This window comes from Liolophura sinensis, chromosome 1 (genome assembly GCF_032854445.1).
Source record: "Liolophura sinensis isolate JHLJ2023 chromosome 1, CUHK_Ljap_v2, whole genome shotgun sequence".
NCBI classification, from domain to species: Eukaryota; Metazoa; Mollusca; class Polyplacophora; order Chitonida; family Chitonidae; genus Liolophura; species Liolophura sinensis.
The window spans coordinates 48,491,361-48,511,505 of NC_088295.1; the positions used below are offsets into that span (position 1 = coordinate 48,491,361).

General features: G+C 37.1%; 1 protein-coding gene across 1 annotated transcript in view; it reads right to left on the reverse strand.

Annotated features, from left to right (window-relative positions):
• The window catches only part of LOC135461612 (adenylate kinase 9-like), a 35,415-nt gene extending 15,986 nt beyond the window's left edge, over window positions 1-19,429 (reverse strand). The window contains exons 1-23 of the mRNA XM_064738791.1: window positions 19,304-19,429; window positions 18,111-18,286; window positions 17,514-17,634; window positions 16,964-17,113; window positions 16,382-16,494; window positions 15,652-15,759; window positions 15,231-15,308; window positions 14,666-14,797; window positions 14,172-14,246; window positions 13,326-13,567; window positions 12,554-12,734; window positions 11,815-11,977; window positions 10,529-10,552; window positions 9,657-9,839; window positions 8,708-8,761; window positions 6,985-7,246; window positions 6,272-6,502; window positions 5,774-5,877; window positions 4,337-4,411; window positions 3,551-3,618; window positions 2,304-2,484; window positions 1,315-1,427; window positions 594-806 (exon numbers count right to left, since the gene is read on the reverse strand). Of these exons, the coding sequence (XP_064594861.1) occupies window positions 594-806; window positions 1,315-1,427; window positions 2,304-2,484; window positions 3,551-3,618; window positions 4,337-4,411; window positions 5,774-5,877; window positions 6,272-6,502; window positions 6,985-7,246; window positions 8,708-8,761; window positions 9,657-9,839; window positions 10,529-10,552; window positions 11,815-11,977; window positions 12,554-12,734; window positions 13,326-13,567; window positions 14,172-14,246; window positions 14,666-14,797; window positions 15,231-15,308; window positions 15,652-15,759; window positions 16,382-16,494; window positions 16,964-17,113; window positions 17,514-17,634; window positions 18,111-18,239 (3,000 nt within the window). The 5' untranslated portion in view covers window positions 18,240-18,286; window positions 19,304-19,429. The remainder of the gene's footprint in view (window positions 1-593; window positions 807-1,314; window positions 1,428-2,303; window positions 2,485-3,550; window positions 3,619-4,336; window positions 4,412-5,773; window positions 5,878-6,271; window positions 6,503-6,984; window positions 7,247-8,707; window positions 8,762-9,656; window positions 9,840-10,528; window positions 10,553-11,814; window positions 11,978-12,553; window positions 12,735-13,325; window positions 13,568-14,171; window positions 14,247-14,665; window positions 14,798-15,230; window positions 15,309-15,651; window positions 15,760-16,381; window positions 16,495-16,963; window positions 17,114-17,513; window positions 17,635-18,110; window positions 18,287-19,303) is intronic.
• Between the last annotated feature and the right edge of the window lie 716 nt (window positions 19,430-20,145).

Below are 20,145 nucleotides of genomic sequence, written 5' to 3' on the forward strand. Positions count from 1 at the left end.
TTATAAAACATCACTTAATCAGCAATTTGACAACAAGCAAAGGAATAAATCAACTTGTGGTTTATGTAAGTAAATTCAGAGCAAATGCTTCCAAAAAACTTCTAAGATCTATGACTGCCATGAAAAAGAGTTTCAAGAAGAAAGTCAACATTTATTTCTGATGACATCTTAACATTTATTTTCAAAAATGTCAAAGAATTATTTGTAAGAATGGCTGACCCTTAATTCTGAGAATCCTAATACTTATTTCCCAGGGCATTTAACATTCATTCCTGATGATATCTAATATTTATTGGCAAGATTGTCTAGTATCTACTTTTAGGGTAAGCAACATTCATTTCAGAGGGTATCCAACATTTAGTGGCAAAACTGTCCAATATCTATTTCTACTGTACCCAACATTTATTTCTGAGGATATCCAACATTCAGTTCTGAGGATATGCAACATTCACTTCTGAGGATACCCAACACTCATATCTGAGAACATCAAATACTTATTTCCAAATTCCAAGTAAATGTACAAATCTTTATTTTGAGGAACTCCCTTTTCTGTAGGGATCTAGTATTTAACATTCTGAAAGAACCTGACCAACCTTTGGAGCCTCAGTTTTGGGGAGGAAGTCTTGTGGGCTGGTCAGGAACTTGTCCCGGGCCTCAACTGTTGACAGGTAGTACACCTTTTCACGGTAACGAACTGCTATCTCAGGGTTACCTGGATACAGAATCCCAGTCTCCTTAAGAGCTACCGGGCAGAAGTGGTTTGTGTCACCTAGAGGCTTCTTTCGATTACGGTTAGGATCTTCCTCCTGTCATTCAGCAAGCAAACAAATTACAAACAATGATAGCAAGATCAAGACTACATGTAATTATTTCTTTTCATGTGCATTCTATTTTGTACAGCTGTCAACGAAAGTTTATCTATGGCAATAATGCTTTAATTGATACAATTCGTAAAAATATTTAATTCATACAGAAAACAAATTTAAGTCAAGAAACATCTTGACTTAAAGTAGACCACATGATATGTTCAGAAGAATTTTCATTTTGGTGGGGGAGGGGGTGTCATTTTATCTCTCTTTTTTTGGTGGATGATGGGGAATAATTGCTTTTTTTGTCAGTTTTTAAGTAAACTAAATGTGTAATTTATGGCAGTAAAAAAGTAGTTTCTAAAGTCTGCAGCTCTATACCTGTAAAAACTGATTTACCCCCACTTTTTAAGTCTTCACACCCTTGTCTTTTCATAGGGCTCCTGGAACAAAAGGCTTAAAAAAAACACAGATACGGTGTATGATGATAACAAGGGAGATAACTGACCTCTTCTCCCCCTTCCTCCTCCTCCTCTGCCGCCTCTTGATCAGCCTCCATATCTTCATCCTCCTCATCCACATCTATCCCAGAGTATTCCCAGCCAGCGTATTGGAACTGACCTGCCAATGTATACACAACATATACAAGTACTTGTACACTATGCAATTGTAGACAAGTGTTGTAAAACTGCACATAGCCATAGAGAGCCATCAATATACATAACAGTTTGCTTTCCAATTCCCTTTTTTATGAACTTAAGCCATCATTCTTTTAAATGTTTTAAATTAACACACCAAAAACATGCAAAGTCAGATACTACAATCCATAATGACTGCCATAAGCTGAATTTTTCCCTTCTTCGATCCCTACAAATTTACAAACTACAGTCAGAATGTCCTGACATATTTTGTTTCCTGCAGTGCCATTTTATTTATGGTTTGTCAAAGGTCAAGGTCCACAACCACAGATGGAAATATTAAAATTTTATTTAAAATAATTATTTAAATAGAAACAACATCATGTATATATATTCTCAATGAATCCAGTGCAGAGAGTCTTTCTGAGTTGATCTTTATGTAACTTACAACATTCTTCTAGTTGCAAAAAAGCACTTGTTGTCTGGTAAGGAAACGCTTAAGATACCAGTCCAATCAAAACTACTGTTTCCCTCCCCTTCACAATCCATGTAACTACAAGTAACTTTTAAAATTCATTCATGCCAAGACTTTCAAAAAATTTATTTCAATAAATTGGCTTTCCCAAATTTGCAATAGTCAACTTTGTTACCCCTACCTTCATACTACTGCATTCCAAAACACAGGAGGTAAATACCAAATTTAATTTGATTCAAAATGAAAAACTGAAATTGATTTGTCTGTTTTTGCATCTTAACTCTTGTGTAATCTTACAGCCCTGTTTTCCCAGAAGCAGCATATAACCTGCTATATTCTATATTCTATTCTCCGCTCTCAAGCCGAGTGCATGTGAAAGCTTACTTTCTATGTTTGTGATGGCCTCCTTCAGCAGTTCCTCCTCTTTCTTGGCGTCAACATCAATCACAATGGGGTCAATGTTGGTGCTGCCTTGTATGGTTGCCTGGACAGTGGGCATGTCCTTCTCGTGAGCTTTACGTTTCTCTTTGAATTCCTCCACCTCAGGACCCTCAGGAACTTTTATCTGTGCACAAATACATAATATGCTCAGTTTTACATTTGATGCACTTGCCTTTCCTCAGCTAAAATTCAATAACTTCAATAACCACACTGATAGCATGAGCTTGCCCTTCCCTTTTGTAGTTACTCAAGGACAATATCTTTTACAGTAGGTAGTTTAGACCTGCTCAATGGTGTAACAATAAAACCTAAATCTGTAAAATGTGTCAAAAAAAAATGAAAGAATACAGCAATGTTCTTTAAAAATTAACAGTTATATGAAGTAAGCGTGTTCTATATTTGAGGAGTCTTATCTAATTAGTTTTGGGGATATTTTGCCCACAACACTACATGTACATGTACATGATACACATCTACCCACTGACAGGTGCAAATCACTGACTGGATTCGCAAATACTGCTTTTATATTAAATAAGAATGATTTCATGTGAACAGTTGAGCTTGGTTTATTTATTTATTTATTTGATTGGTGTTTTATGCTGTACTCAAGAACATTTCAACTGTATGACGGCGGCCAACATTATGGTGGGAGGAAACCAGGCAGAGCCCGGGAGGAACTCACGACCATCCGCAGGTTGCTGGTAGACCCAGTTGAGCTTGGCAACCATGACTTTGCTACGTTTATCTATTAATGATGCTGGCTGACTTGCAGCTGTATTTCAGGAGATTTCTGTGTACCTGAACTGGTGAAGGCATTTTCCTGGGAGGTACTCATTTTCTTCCATGAATATGTCAATAACAAATATAAGACACAATTTTCTTCCGAAGAGATTTTCAAAAGGTAGCCAAAATGTAATTCTTCAACCCTTTCGCATGTTTGCAAGGCGTTTATTCAAGCATATTCTAAAGGAATTAATCTATGTAGGCTGATAACATTACACTTTTTGTGAAGCCCTGATATTGGCCAATCAAACTAACGTAGTTTTGTTTCCAAATATCAACATAAACATGTGCATACATTGCACTGAAAGTTGCTCTTTTAAGTGCCAAAAGGTTGTACTATTTTTAGAGCTTGTCATATATTTTAGCACCTGAGCACGTCAAGTGCTATGTACATGTATAACACATACCTCAGCCTCCGTTTCAGGAGTTATTTCCTCTTCTCCTTCAACAGCTAGTTCTGTAGATGGCGTTGGGGCTGTATCAGAAAAGTATAAAATAAGGCAGACTGTTAATAATGCTTTAGCAGGACTTACATGTATGGTCTACAGGATATCTTCAACCTCTGACAATGATGTACATGTGGTCATGTTTTCATACACATTTGTTTCACCGTTCCTTTGATTCATAAACCTTAAACATATTTAAAAAAATTTCACTGGAAATTTATGTCACTGGCCAAGACAGAAGTGAATATAGTTTTTCACTCCATTGGATATTGATGCCCGAACTACTTACAAGACTGCATAGCACAGTGAGACAAGGAAAAAAGGGGTTGATTTTTATGTTACCCTGAGACATATATCAATGAAGGTGTGCATTGGATATGTGCCTTTAAACTAAGGAAATGCTCGTCTTGTACCTGAGTGGAGAATAATATATCTCGCTTGGCAGGCTAAAGGATCTCACTGGCATGCTTCTATCCCACCGCTAGCCCACATTCGACAGGCTGTAATCATTCGACTCTAATTCCTCCAGGTGTTGTTTATGAGGCAGTTTGGGGGATTTTTACTCATACTGCACAGCCCATCCAAAGATAACCCTTGCTATATGTTATTAGCTGGGGAACTCCTAGACAGCTTTCAGCCAGGTTTATATACTGTACATTTGAATGGATGAAATTGTGACATTAAGGTTCAGATTAATACTGTAAATTCCCAGCCAAACTTAGTATTTTGCACCCACACTACACGTACCGGCACTCTGTTTGTCTTTCTCTGGTTCTGGTGTATTTTCATCCTCCACTTTCTCTTCCTCTTTGTCCAGATCATCTGTGTGGTCGAAATAAAGTCAATATAAACAGAACTGCTAAAAATATAAGGCATATAGATAATGAAACCATCAGGAAGACTGAAACCTAACTATGAGAGGAGTATTTTTCTCTCTGTGGTTGTTTAACTACAATTTAGGGAGCGAAATTTACATATTCTGACAGTATTGTTTTGTTTGAAAATCCTTAATGTGGGCCAGAGGTTAATTTTACAGTGTCTGTACCATATCATTATATACGCACAATTACAGATCCTACCAGAATATCCTATCCTGCAGTCTACGTATGGTGGGCCGACCACACCATCTGCACAGGATCCGACTGTGGCACCATCTTGAGCGTAAGATCGCCGTATGATTTTACGGCATTAAAACAAGTTTGTATAAATGTGTATTTTGCAACAACAACCATCAGTATCAGTACTTTTCAGTGGCTTCAAATGTGAAGCAATATTTAATTACACCAGTCTGTATGCCTGTAGAATTTGTCATTAAAAATGACCCTGTACAAAGTCAGCATGAAAACCATACAACAATGTAACTATTTCAATGTCTGCACATTACACCCTATCTACAGTAGCTAATGATGATGTCAAGGTACCATTTGTGTATGTTCCCAATCTGTACAAGTGTGCCAGTTTAAAATCTACATTGTATAATATATGTCTGCGTATACATACTTTTATCACAAAAGAAAACAAACACCCGCACTATATACCCAAATTTTGTCAGAAATTGTTCTGCAGGAAAAATACTTCATCTCAATACATTAAGACACGACGGATTTGCCATAAATAAGTTTGTAACACACACAGCCTGATCAGTGGCAAATTCTGATCAGGATGATGGTACCACGATGGTCTCACCAAATGGCGGACAATCATGTCAGGATGGCAGTAAGGAATGGATCAGGGTCTACGTATGATGGGCGTAGGGTATTCGTCTAGGATCGGGCTGTACCGTAGTGTACATTATATATGTACAAAGACATATGCTTGCCATACAACTTATGGGCTCACAATGCCACGGATGCTTTGTAAAACTAGCAGTAAATGCATCCACAGTACTAGATGCCCCTGACGTCTTGCTATGTGCTAAAGTACAGGGAAGAATTGGGTCAAGTGAAATACTGTATGTCACCTAAAGTTTAACATTTTTCAAGTGACACATTTTGTTTGATTCTGATTGGTTCATCCACCTAATAAGATTTAAGGTCTAATAGTGTTTATTGAAATCTGATTAATTTAAAACACTCATTTAAAGGCTTTCATGTGCTTCTGAAAGTGTGTTTTTTTTTATTTTCAAAGCTTTAGGTGAGAGTATTGAGTAGTTCAGAAGGTCTTCACCATATGTACTAAACTGACCTTCACTGAGATCTTCTCCAGCATCGAGTCTCCTCTGCCTCTCCTCCTCAGCAGCTATCCTCGCAGCCTCCGCAGCAGCTAGCTTGTCCTCCTCATCCTTACGCCTGCGAAAACCAAGGACCAAACTCACCAGTTAGAACATCTCCGTAACTAAACACTACATATAGCACTTTACAGAAGAAAAAAAAAAAAGAATTTAAACAAATTTACTTTCAAGAGTTAGGTATAAGTACTAGCCTTCCTCGGCCAGCCAAACCTTTCCTCTGACCCTAGCCTCAATTTTCCAGCTAACCTTTCCTCTCAGCTCGCCTGACCTTTCTGCCTCAGCCAGCATGATCTTTTCTCCTCAGTCAGCCTTACCTTTTCTCTCAGTCCGCCTAACCTTTCCTCTGACCCTAGCCTTAATTTTCCAGCTAACCAATCCTCTCAGCCAGCCTGACCTTTTCTCTCAGCCAGCATGACCTTTCCTCTGACCCTAGCAAAAGTTTTCGAGCTCACCTTTTCTCCTCAGCCAGCCTGGCCTTCTCCTTGGCCTCCTCCTCCAGTCTCAGCTTGACCTTCTCATCGATAGCCTCTTTGTCCATGAGGTACCAGCGTTTGGTGAGGAAGCTGCCCTGCTCACTGCCATCTGTCAGACTGACTACCTCATCGGGCAAGAAATTCTTCTCTATCAGGGCGTTCCACTGCTCACGAGTATTGGGGTAGTTATCCAGGATCCACCCCCCAAACCTGAGTGAAAATTGCATATATAGTAATTTAACTACAATTTACTGAAATATTTTCTCTGGTAATATTTCAGTCTTGCATTCTAAAATGGCAGTGTTATAACATACCATGAAGCCCGAGTAAATAAACTTGAATTCTCACTGGAAACATATGGAATGACTGAAACACTGACATCTTTACAAACAACATGTTCAATCAATAATACAATGTATTGTTCTGCATCTTAAAATGGTACAAATATTTTTGAAGCAATGATCCACATGGATAAATTTCTTGTCCATAATATGCTATCTCAAAAAAGAAGTTATGAAACAACAGATTCACAAATGTCCACGACAGAGATCTCAGGAGCCTGTTTTACACAGATGGTATAATGTGACTACCATGGCAAGATATCTCTACATGACAGTTGCATTTAACAAAAGTTACACCCACTTTATAAAACTGACACCTGGACTAGCTCTTTCATCCCAACCTGTACTTACATTGGTCCGTCTGTTCTGTCATGCCTCAGCTCCTTTTCTGCAGCTCTGACTGCCTCCACTAGCACCTCTAACTGCACCTCAGGGCTGAGGTTCACAGGCTCCTTCTCAGCTTCTGCCAGAGCAGCCTCCACGATAGTGACCACCTCTGGGTGGTCGGCCTCCACCACCACCTCAGGAGGCGGAGGTTTCTCCACAGGCTTCTCCACAGGCTTCTCAGATGATGGCTCTGCCTCAGATGCAGGATTATCTCCCCCTGATTCTCCTACAACCATGCACAGAATGTCTAACTATCATTACGTTAAGTCAGGATCAATATAATTTTCAAAAAAAGTATAAAACATACCATGCCGTCTAAGAACACTGATTGTTCAGCTTAAAGGCAAACTTTGGGTAATTAGCTAACTTCTGCCTATCTAATTAAAACATCATCTCAAAAATAGATACCTATAATAACTTACAATGAAAGACATATACAACATCCAGGAATATCACTCTGCACATGGGAATTTAATTAATGACTGACACATGTACTTTCAAAGCCCACTTCATCTTCCATCATGAAAAAAAATTAAGAAAAATGTTTTGCAAGCAAAATACCATATACACTGGTAATTTAAATTATGTAAACCCATGCATTACAATAATTTTATTTCTAAATTCTACACACATGAAAGATATCAAGTGTCTACTTCACGACAGACAGAGAGTTTTCATCAGCAAGAAGATCTTAAGTATTAAATTATGTACAAGTTGGTGTGTATTAATGATTAAATGGCGTGAGCCAGTATAAATTAATTATGAGCCACACACCGTGTTACTGAGGTGAAGTCACACCTGCCAGCAGGTGGATTATAAGATATAGATGTTACTGCCTATTGCACGGCAACAGCATGCAGACAGTTCAGGGCACTTCAGCCTTGACGCTTGGCTCAGGGGTACACATATTTGTACACTACCAGTTTAATGTACATGCTAGATGTGCCTGTGCTGGTCATGAAGAGAAGTCTTATGGAGAACAACTTTATTTAGAACATGATTTCATCAGAATGGACACAAAATGATATACATATATAGTATACTATGAAAGGCATTTTCTGGGGAGCATTATGCATGAAGCTAAATTCTGTGGTACATGTAATCCACACAGTGTGGCTATTTCCTGGTAACTGGTGCTAAAGACTTGGTCAAGGTCACCAACCCGATGTGCATTTCAGTGTTGCTGACACACCATGAAGCCCATAATCAGATGAGAAACTGGAGAGTCCACTGTATGAGAGAATTTATACTGTATTATCCGGATATGCAAGAGTAAGTATTTGTTCATTTATCATGTAATTGAAGTGTATATTACACCCTAAAGTCAAATTTGTGCTTCCTAGCACTTAAAGACATGTTAACACCACAGTATTAAACATTACTGAAGATTCAGATTATGGGAATGTACTAGGGTTGTACTCCACACGAAACTGGATAAGTATGTGGGTGTTTTCTTGGCCAAGAACCTTTCTTTCTCCTTCTCTTTGTTTAAATTCATTCATTTGACTTCTACTATTACTGTACAAAAGAATTTCCCTTTAATGTATGATGCCAGCCAGGTATAGTAGTGGACAAGCCTAAAGTGTCTGGAAATCCACTGTATAATCAATAATCCAATATTTGCTTAAAAGATAAATGGATCACAGAATGACACAAGTTTCAATGTCAAGAACTGCTTGGTTCTTACCATCTGTCTTAGCTTCTGTATCAGTTTCTGATTCCTCTTTTTCTGTAGTTGTTCCTGTAATGATAATTATACAACATTTAAAAAACAAAAAAAACACAAAAACACAATACACCTTCACCTGAAAACTGGAACATGTAGTTTTGTTAAACAAAACATTTTGTATCTACCATTGGTGATTTCAAATATAGAGAAGAAATTATTCGACATCCAAATAATCAATTAGGACATGTGTAATTAATAAGTTGGCACATCAATTAAACATGACAAAATTTACACAATCGTTCAGTAATTTTTGGAAAACTTTAAGATAACAAAACCAGGACGATCATAGACATCGATGCAAGCGATTCTAAATTGATTCCACAATAAAGAGTCACTGTCAAAGTAAAGTCATTCAATGACACCAAAAGCCATGGATGCAAACAACATTTCAACAACAGACACATAACGTCTCAACAGAAGAATCAGATACGAAACAATGGAAGACTTCTGTCAAAGAATTAATGACAAGACATTACATGATACAGGTAAATACATGTTAGTACCGTGCAATAGATCTGACATACATATAGGGGACCTCCGATTGGTAAGTGTGCTTGGGAAGCATAATGACTCAAGAGCCTCTCACTGGAGCAGTTGCTATGAGTTTAAGTCCAGCTCATGCTGGCTTTCTCACCAGTCATACAATCTCCAGATGGTTGTGCATTTCCCTCCGGTTCTGCCCGGTTTACCCCCACCATAACGCTGCTCTCTTTAGTTACATGAAATATTCTTGAGTACGGTATAAAACACTGATCAAATCAATAACCATGAAGACAATCAGTCTGTACTCTGAGCTCTCTACATGTAGTCATATACTGGTTTTCATTACAAATGTGTATGTTGCATGCGCACATAATTATAACATGACTGTTTGTGATTCCTTCATACTGGCCAAGCCTTGCCTTACCCTCCTTCTTTTCCTCCTCAATGGCATTCTCCTCTTTTTTCTCAGCTTTATCTTCCTCACCTTCATCGTGATCCTCTGAATTATCTTTGTCATTGTCCTCACTTGCCTTAGACGCATCTACACAATGGGAACACATGCAAACAACATACAGACAACAAACAGTACATACAACATGCAGGCTCACTTAGTAATGCGGAAACTCTCATCGTGTTACGTGCAAGTAAATACCAGAAACGTTGTTGTCTTCAGTGCCCTTAGTTACATGTATCTGCGGGCAACACTATAATGTCCTTGTGAAAGCCCCATTCGGCAAATAAGCGGCGCCAGAGTTTACACCACATACTGAAGGACAGGAGAATTACATGGAAATCTTTGTAACCCAATTTTGTAAAAATTTGTAAGAAAGAAAATGTTTCTTTTCAAAAAAATTTCATGTCCAGTGCTCTTGGTGGATAATTATGTAAGATTATTTTTAACATGGTTACTTAACAACAAAAAGAAGCATAGCTATTTGCTCTATAGGTCAAAATAGTTTCCAAATACTAAAAAGCTAATTTTTACAATCATCTGTGGCATGCATGTGCATCTTCATCGGGAACTGCATCCAACACTTACATGAATGTATAACAAGGAACAAGTTACTGATAAATAGTACATGTATATTAAATACCCTAGGCACCAGAAATGTTTGTAAACATGCAGGTTGACATATGTGTAAGATGTATGTTATGCAGATGGGTGTGTGGAATAATAGGAGAGTTCTTGCAGCAATAAACAACATGTGAATAACAAAGATTAACATCAAAACAGCAATGAACATGAAAGAAAAAAACAACAAAGCCATAAAAAACAAGCAATCATTTCTGTCTTACCTCCCTCTGTCTCTGAAGTCAGTGCTGCAAAATGACAGAAAGGAAACAAATTACAAACTATTTTATCCAAAAACAGAATTATATTCAGGAATTAGATGACACACATTTCTTTATTTATTTGAATGGTGTCTAATAATGTACTCAAAAAATATTCACTTATGAGCTATGAGAGTTGTGGGTAGAGGAAACCAAAGTAGCACAAGGTTTAGCTTGATAAGCACCTTCCTGACTTCTTAATTTAAAAACAAAAGCACATGGAGGCGGATTTTAAGTTTAATGGATATTCTTTTATCATTTTTAATTGTTTGGACATTTTCTAGTCAGGGTTAAAAGGCCACATAAAACATATCAACAATTCCAGCATATAGTACATAATCAACAATGATTTTCACTAACATTCACATTATTGAGGCAGTTTAAATTTTCCAAATTCCCACCATTAATACAATAAAAATAAAAGGAAAAAACAAAGATGGATATTTTAAAAAATTGCTACCCAAGGGCTATCTGACCAACATGTATTTAAAAGAAAACACAACACCAGATTAAATGTATATATCTACTGACAAAGTATCTCACATGATTTATTTATTTATTTGATTGGTGTTTTACGCCGTACTCAAGAATACTTCACTTATATGACGGCGGCCAGCATTATGGTGGGTGAAAACTTGGCAGAGCCCGGGGGAAAACCCATGACCATCCGCAGGTTGCTGGAAGACCTTCCCACGTATGGCCGGAGAGGAAGCCAGCATGAGCTGGACTTGAACTCACAGCGGCCGCATTGGTGAGAGACTGCTGTGTCACAAGCTGCGCTAGTACCCTAACCGAGCCCATATATGCCCCTATCCTACATGAAGTTTAAAAACCATAACTTTTTATCTTTGTGATGAGGTATAGCTGAGAAATCGCAGTTCAAGGTAAGTAAAACCACACACTTTGAGAGAATCAAACGCACCACCGTGTTACAAATTTTATTTAAATTCAGGTGCAAGTTATCTCTGTAACACAAGAACATAGCTGTTTCTGCTTATGTCACCTAAACCCTGGTTTGCCTTTTAGCCATATACGCATGAAGTACAAGTTATGTGACATTGTGTTTTCGGTTCTTTTAACATGGTACATCCCGTAGCCTCATACGAATTCTAAAGTAAGAATTGATTCATTTGTTGTTTCACCCCTCTTCTTGAATATCTCAGGTTATAACATTAGCTGTCTTTTCCGTTAAGATAATTTTAGAGCCTCCACGTGCACACAAACATGGCCAGCTTAACAGAGTCACCGACCTTCCGTGGCTGCTATTGCTGCTGCCTCAGCATCCTGCTTCTCTTTGATCTTGGCCTTGACTGTCTGGATAGCTGTCTCCGTAGTGGTAGCTTTCACTTGCTCCAGGGTTTTCCTCTTCTCTTCTTCTCGTCTGGGTTTCAGAAGCTCTTCCATGTTTAATACCTACAAACACCAGACACAATGAATATGAGTTATATATGCAGGATTAGAATTATTAGAAATACCATTTATATGGAGGCTTTTTCTCTTTAGTCCATCCCTTTAGATCCCTTAATTCCGCAGCCATTTCGCGTATATAAGAGCCATTTTTCAGTGCTATTTATTCACCCTTTTTACCTAAGTACACTGGTTGGGATGGATTGGCAAATTTCAGGGCTTCACCATATGCATTTTAATTTGAAGACAATTAAAACAATGCCTTCAGAATATGCTTGAATGCAAGTATCCGAAAAGGTTGCAGAATTACATTATGTATAGTACATTTTTATATCGCCTAAGGTTTATTGTCAGATCAAAATCTTGATTCTATGTCTGATAATAGCTAATGTGAAGTTAAATACCAACATTTCCATACTAAGAAAATATTGTTAGATTCTTAGGTATTTCTTGCAAATAACAGCCTGACCAGCTATATTGAACCTCATAGTGTGTAGCTGCAAGATATATATTGTCATTCCTATAATATTATTTGAGAAATAAATTTTGAATGAATAACATTAGGTGAATTTACTCTCTCACCTTTGCACCATATTTCTGAGCCAGTAAATGACAGAGTGTGGTTTTCCCTGATAGTGGTGGTCCCAGCACTGATATCTTACATGGGGGACGGGGTTGAGGCGGCAGCAAATAGGGCCTGGGGTTCTTTAGGAATTTCTCCAGAGCTACAGCACTTGACAAACAGTACATTTTGTCCAGGAAACTGAGAAAATGATCAAAACACATTTTTTTACTTAAAAAAAAAACAAACAAAAAAAAAAACATCCTAAATAAAACATATTTGAGATTTTCAAATTATTAAATACAAAATGAAATGGTATAATGAAACAATATCTTGCTTATGGCATTCTAATCAATAAAGTAAAAAAAGGCTGCATTGTGGTTCTGAAAATCACGAGAGAACATCTGCACACAGAAGATGAAAAATTCCAAGGTAACGTTTGACCCCTACATACATAGTTTCAGGGGGTAGGCCCTGTTAAGAACTTAACATATGTGCAATATTGGTGAAAAAGTTAAGGGTTCAAAAGCGCTGACTGATGTATTACACATACATGTATATATCCCAAAACTTTAAATGTTGCAATAAATGCGATTTTGTGTAAATTATCTTTTTAAGTCTGTGAATGAAGGAAATCTGTACGAAACCCAAATTTTTTATTGGCAAACAATATTTCTCTTTCCCCACGACATGGCTAAAATACTGCCAAGTGGCAATAAGCCACAGTCATCCATATTTTTGTTTAAATTACTTCTTTGTTTTTTCCACAATTTGGTTAGTTGGTGACATTACCTGACAGCAAACTCTGGTTTTCCTGGCAGCACATTGCCCTCATACAATGCCACAGGACAGTTCCTCAGCCACCTGCTTCTTCTCCACCTAAACCTGGGCGCCACCATCTGCCTGGGGGCCAGCATCCTCATAAGCTCATCAGTCTCTGTCTCTTCGGGGATCTCTTCTTCCTCTGCATCATTCAGGCGCTGCAGGACAGCAGCTGGGCGCAGCACAAAACAGCTCAGCCGTGACATCATTTGCTGCAAGTACAGATGATTCAGGTGTGAAAATATCCCCTGATATCCACTGACAACTGGGGCAAACTGCATAAAGTATCTTTCTCTCGCTACAGTTAAATCCTCAACAAATTCGATCATAGACATAGTGTATGTTTTAGCATAGTAGATGGCTGTTCACTGAGCTGGACAGGTTATTTTAGAATTTTTATGAAGTTCATATCTGCCCCTACCTGAACAATACATTTTAGTCTTCAAAATCTTATGTAAATTCAATCCAAAGATATATTTTACTAGTCGATTTTATTGTGGATTTAGGGTACTTTCGGTAGTCATTTTACCAGGACATGTACTTCTTTACTTGACTGGTGTGTTATACAGTACTCAAGATCACCTAACTCAAATGATGTCAGCCTGTTTTAAGTTATAACTGCACTCAGGAATCTCTCACGTTAATATATGACAGTGTTGGGATTTATGAGTGGCAAACCACCACACCAGGTGCCTGACTAATAGCTTTGGGTATCCAACTCAAAAGAGAAAAAGAGGCTTTAACTTGATAATTAGCACATGTTGGAGTGCTGGAATACTATAAGAGAGCAAGCCAATTAAACATTTCTGTCAATACCCTGAACAGATTGTTGACTGGCTGATTCCCATCCAATTCAATGAGATACTGCTGGTCATGATCTGCCATGTAATCCTGAAATGTAATATAAATTTATTTATATAATATCCACTAAGACTTACTTGAAATAATCTGTATATTTTTCATCATTTGAAAATAAAAGAAAGTAAGTTTGTAAGTTATTACGAAGCATAAAGTAAGGCACAAATGAACAGCAAATCTATGATTTGTCACACTAGTTCAGAACAGCCTTCACACATTGCATTTGGACATGTTCAGACTGACACTCTTGGGCTATGACTGCAGTTTAGCTGCCTATATCTGTGTTATGACATCACTAAAGTAAACTTCTTGTGCACTGACAAAGAGATTTGCGGACTGAACAACAAATGACCACATAACTATTCTGAGGGTGTCGGCCAAGGGGTAATCACTACTTGTAGTTTGTTTCACCCCTTGGCCTGATAAGATGAGCACCACACAGTCTATGATACCTCGTATATCCTGAGAACGTTGTTTTTGTAGTTTCGGATGTTGTCGGACACTTGTGTGGGGAGATCTTCTGGTCGTGTGACAAGTCGCTCCAGCACCTCTGGGGGAAGCTCAAGGAACAGGTCTCCTTCTCCCTGTCATAATTTTATTATAATCATTTAAATAACAAAACAGTAGGCTACATTTTATCTGAATCCTAAATTTATATCAACTAGTTGTCTATTATTTACTCCAAGAGCTTGATGAGCATGTACAAGTCAGCTTGACCCAGCATGTAAAATGCTGTGATAAGTCCATGTTTGTTCTCTTGTATTATGAACACATATGAGCAAGTACAAAACTGTGACATATTAAAGAAAAGTGTAACTGACAACTGTCAAGTCCTCCATGACCTGGTAAAACTGTCACATTCAGAAGCAATATTCAGTGGCATAAATAGAAAAGTGAAATAAAAATGGCTTCACTGCAATAAGCACAGAACTGATCGCTAGGTGTTTATACAGAATTATGTAATATTTAACAAATACTTTAACAAAAACTGTTGTGGTAAAGCTCAGCTTGTTTCACCTCATTCATAAATTCATCAGTTTCTTCCTCTTCATCATCTTCTATTTCATCTTCAACCTCTTCATCAGCTTTCTTTTCCTGAACAAACACGCCAAGCAATCTTGAACATACATTTTGAGGAAGACTGTGGTCATAAAATTTAGAAAGAAGCATAAAGTTGAAGTACAATTCATTCATAACATGTTATCATACTGATTTAAATGATGCTCTCTGTATTCTAGTTCTGCATGTCATTTCTTATCAATTTCTACCACTGTATCTTATATCATGTACATCTCATTATTTGCTGTTATCTCCCTGTTAATGGGATATATCACACATTAGTGGAGGAGTACAACAAAATAAAATAAAATAAAAAAGATCATGACGATGAAAATGAAATATGCTGAAAATAACTTTCAATAATAAAAGAAAGTCTTACAATTTTCTCAGGCTTATCTGGAGCATATGTTTCTTTGGTGAAGACCTCTCCAGTCAGAGAATCCACTTTCTGGCCACATCTCCTCACTTCTAAATCTTTATCTGGGATCTGAATAAAAAAGTAAAATATTCTTTACAGACCATTGTTCTTTTCATAACTACATGTACATGACTTCTATAGATTTAAAAAGAATATCCAAAAAAAAAAACAAAAAACAAAAACAAACCAAAAACACACACACACATGCACCCATGTATAAACAAATTCCTTAAAAATTATGAAAACTTAAGTTGTTCATTGATCTTCTCATTTAAATGTTAATTTGAGTTTGTATTTTTCAATTCCAGATAAAGAGTGGTGTGTGTTTGATTGTGGGGATGGGGGTTGGAGCAGATGGAGAGGATAGAGTTAGGCCAATACCAACAGGAAAGCAATGACAAATGTTTTTTGTTATGTGGACGCTTACCATGGTTACACTGACAAATTTTTTTCCCCAGTCACGTGGAAAGTGCATTCATGTATTTCACTGACCAAGATGGCAGGTTACCCAGCGAAGATCAAAATAAGGGAGAATGTGTATAAATATCAGACTGACATACAGTTCATAATATAAGGCTTGATTTTGACTTGATTTTGAAAGTCTGATAAAAGCACCAGTGCATGTACACTGATGTTTTGCCTTTACAGAGAATGTATGTGCTGATCTGACACACTAGGTAGACTACCATACCTTGATATTAATGATGAAGTCTGGCTTCAGCTTCCAACTCTTCACCAGATCAAGCTGGTCTTTTATACTTAAACTGGCTTCACTCAGACTTGGGAAGTCATCCAGGACATAACCTGTACAAATGAACGAAAAGAGAAAACTTACACAAATTAATGAATGTACCTCTGACAATATATAGTTATTGCATGTTACAGGGGACGTATTGTCACGTGTCAGCTCAATTAAGACTGACAGCTGATGTATGACGAGTGAGCAGCGCGAGTTTTAAATGGCTGTTACAGTCAGGAAATCATGATGGTTCACTCTGCAAAGAAGCAATGGTTATTTCAGTTTATTGAATGACACATGGGAATCTTATACGCGACGCCATATTGTTTTCAGTGGTGTTTTATACACCAGAAAGAATGAATATATACAGAAGAAAACAATGTGAGTAACAGAATACAAGCCTAGGGTCGCACAACTCAAGTTGCAATAAGAAATAAATGTGATGTAGTTACATAAAAAGAAGACATGAATGAGGGGGAAGAGAAATTTACACCAGGTATTAAAAAATATTAAAATATACAACTGTAAACTCACCATGATGAATTACTTCTGGTGAGTTGATTTTATCCTCAATAATCTTTGTTACCACATCTTCTGGGATGGATTCTCCTCTCAACAACATCTCTAAACATTTCTTGCCTTCTTCTGTTTGCAGTTCTATGTGTTGAGCGAGCAAGTCAGTGGCTGAAACGACAAGAGACAAATGAATGGTCACAAGGCCACAGTATCCAAGTTAAAAATCAAAAGGTTCGGAATGTTTATTACAGAGATCACAGAATAAGTTCACAATATCATTTAAATATTTGCTTTAAATCAGTGACAAAATTCATTTCATCCACCAGTGTATCATTCGTTTGCAACCTGCCGATGGTCATGAGTTTCCCCTGGGCTCTGCCTTGTTTCCTCCCACCATAATGCTGGCTGCCGGTGTATAAGTGAATTATTCTTGATTAGGGGAGTAAAACACCATTCAAATAAATAAATAAATAAAATTCATTCATTCAAATTTATACATGTAGGCTAGCACTATTATCACCTAATCCAGAGATCAGTTCACCTACATGTACGTTATGGGTTTACTTACGATTCACACATTCACACATCCATTCTGATGCCAGTCGATGGGCCAGGGCTGTTTTCCCAGAACCAGGCTTTCCAATGATAATAAAACATGTTGGCTTGGAGTGAAGAAACCTAAGCTCAGACTGAAAAACACAAAGGTAAAAGAATTACAAAAAATATATATGCTACATTCAAAGGGAATGAGGAACTCATCATTTTCTTTCAAAAATTTCTACCTTTATTGCATAAACATTTTTCGGTTAACAGGATGAAGAAAAATTATTCACACCAGAAATAAACTTTTAAAGGAATTACATGTTTTTGCAATTCTTGTCCAGGAATTCTTGAATGAAGATAAACTCTTTGCTGCACTGAGGTCTTCAGGAAAAAAATTACCTTATGTTTTAATTAAAAAGAAAAAGTACATGTATTGTGGTCCTAAAACCTAGTGCAAATCTGTTATAATAATAATTTTGCAAAGTGTGCAGATCATTTACTCAGATGTGTAAAACACTTACTCGAACTTGTTCGTATAATGTTCATTATTGTTTCAATCTGGATTGTTTTAATATTGAAAGATTTGACATTAGAGGAATCTTAAAGTATCATCAAACTTTACCTCATCCTCATTATAAGCATCCTTGTCCAGATTTTTTAGACGAGCTTCTTCCTCTTCCTCACCAAGAGAAGGGTTTGTGATACTCACTGCTGGTTCCATCACTTTGTCTTTCTCAATGTTTTCTTCCATGATTGCTTTTCTCCGTTTTGTTTTTTACAGATGTTATGGATCCAGGGCTATGGTAACACAAACATATATGCATTCCAGAACATTAAAGTTCAAAGTTTTGTTTTGAAAAGTTCTGTAATCAGGTAAAATTTTGATAGATGTTTTAGTGTGTGTTTGGAAATACTTTTATCTTACAATATATATATATATATTTCTTTTTTCCACACTCATCATTTTGGTGAAAGTATTACTGGTCCCTGAAATTGAGTTCAGGTTCTGCTCTTTTGCAAAGATCCTGCAAATTCAGTACTTACTTGCATTTAAATACATGTAGTTTTGTCCAGGAAAATGAGTTGAAAAAGATGGAAGTGGACAGATACAAACTAAACCATTGACTCAACAATTGTGAGGGAAATGGCATTCAAGATGTTGACAACCAAAATGATGCAAGAGCTCACAAAAAGTATTAATATTAAAAAAGGAGATAAACATAATTTGTCCATTAATTACTATAAAACTATGTTCAAAAGTATTGCTTTGAGATGAAAATGAACTCAGGACACATATGATTTGTAGAACCAACCAATCTTATTTGAGAAAACTTTTAAATGCCGAACACTTACAAACACAAATTAAGTACGTGTTTCAAACTGTGACAAAATCATCATTTGTAGATTAGTGTATCAAAGTTACTTCCACAGGGGAAGGAGGGACATATTTATAACTTTTATAAGACACACGAGTCGATTAGCTTTACCGTGGCAGTTAGATTATCATGAATATATGCACGCAAGAAATGCACTACTCATGGTTGCGCTATACTTATTTTGCCAAGTTTATATAAATAACATCATTTAGGTTACATAAGTAAAGAGTAAAATATTAAACATCCCAAAAGTACGAACCGCACACGGTGTCATACACAAACTTGACAAGCGACAAACAAAAACAACCAAACATCTATTACCTAGTGTTGTTGTTGAACGCTAAGCGTTGTTGGGTGTCATCTGTCATCAGCTACTACATTATTTATTTAAACCAAAGCTGATAACAGCGCTAAAATATATGAAGACTCAAATACATACTTGCCCCCAGGACAGTGGAGTAATTCCCTGAGCTCAGCTCCTTTGAAAGATGTATTAAACATCCAAACTTCTTAAAAATCTATATTAGTCCGCGGTCTTTGCTCCAACCTGTCCGCCATATTTGTTTGGTCGCCAAGGAGGTTCGATGTCACCGGAAATTACCGAGTGACAGGTATGTCCAGGTATAAAGTAAAAGTTTGGTTAAATGTTATTGTGTTTGTTTTTAAGAAAACACAATCTTGCTATCAAGCATTTGAAGTGTTGTATGATTCGAATTTTACATTTAACGTGGAGAATTAGTGTGTTGTCGCTTGTCACTGTCAAAGTACGTCACTGGGCGGGCACTTCAAACTATGACATCACCCACTGCGTGCTCGCACCTGTAGCAAAGTACCACATGTGACCGTTCCACTGATGCGACACTTTCACAGATTGTAAATCGTTTATTAAATTAAAAAGAAGTAATTGATTAATTATTTCCACATGTATTTTATACCAGATAACATGTAAACATTTAGCCAAATTTCTCTTCAGCTTCAGTTATTTGTGCCTGCAAGTTATGCTATCCCTGACTTGGTCATTTCGTTGCTCGTTCCATTATTCATCAATTTTATTTTCCAATTTATTTATTCACAGTTGTGTATGTGAAATATTCTTGAGCATGGCGTAAAACTCCAATTAAACAAATAAATCATATATACAAATGCAAGTGGCTCTTTCATATGCGAAAGGGTTGGGGAAATATGGTACGGCATCATAGTAACAGAGCTGCACTGTTGGAACCTCGTATAGGAGACAGGAATGGTTTCCCCACACACATTCCATATTTTCTTTGTACACAG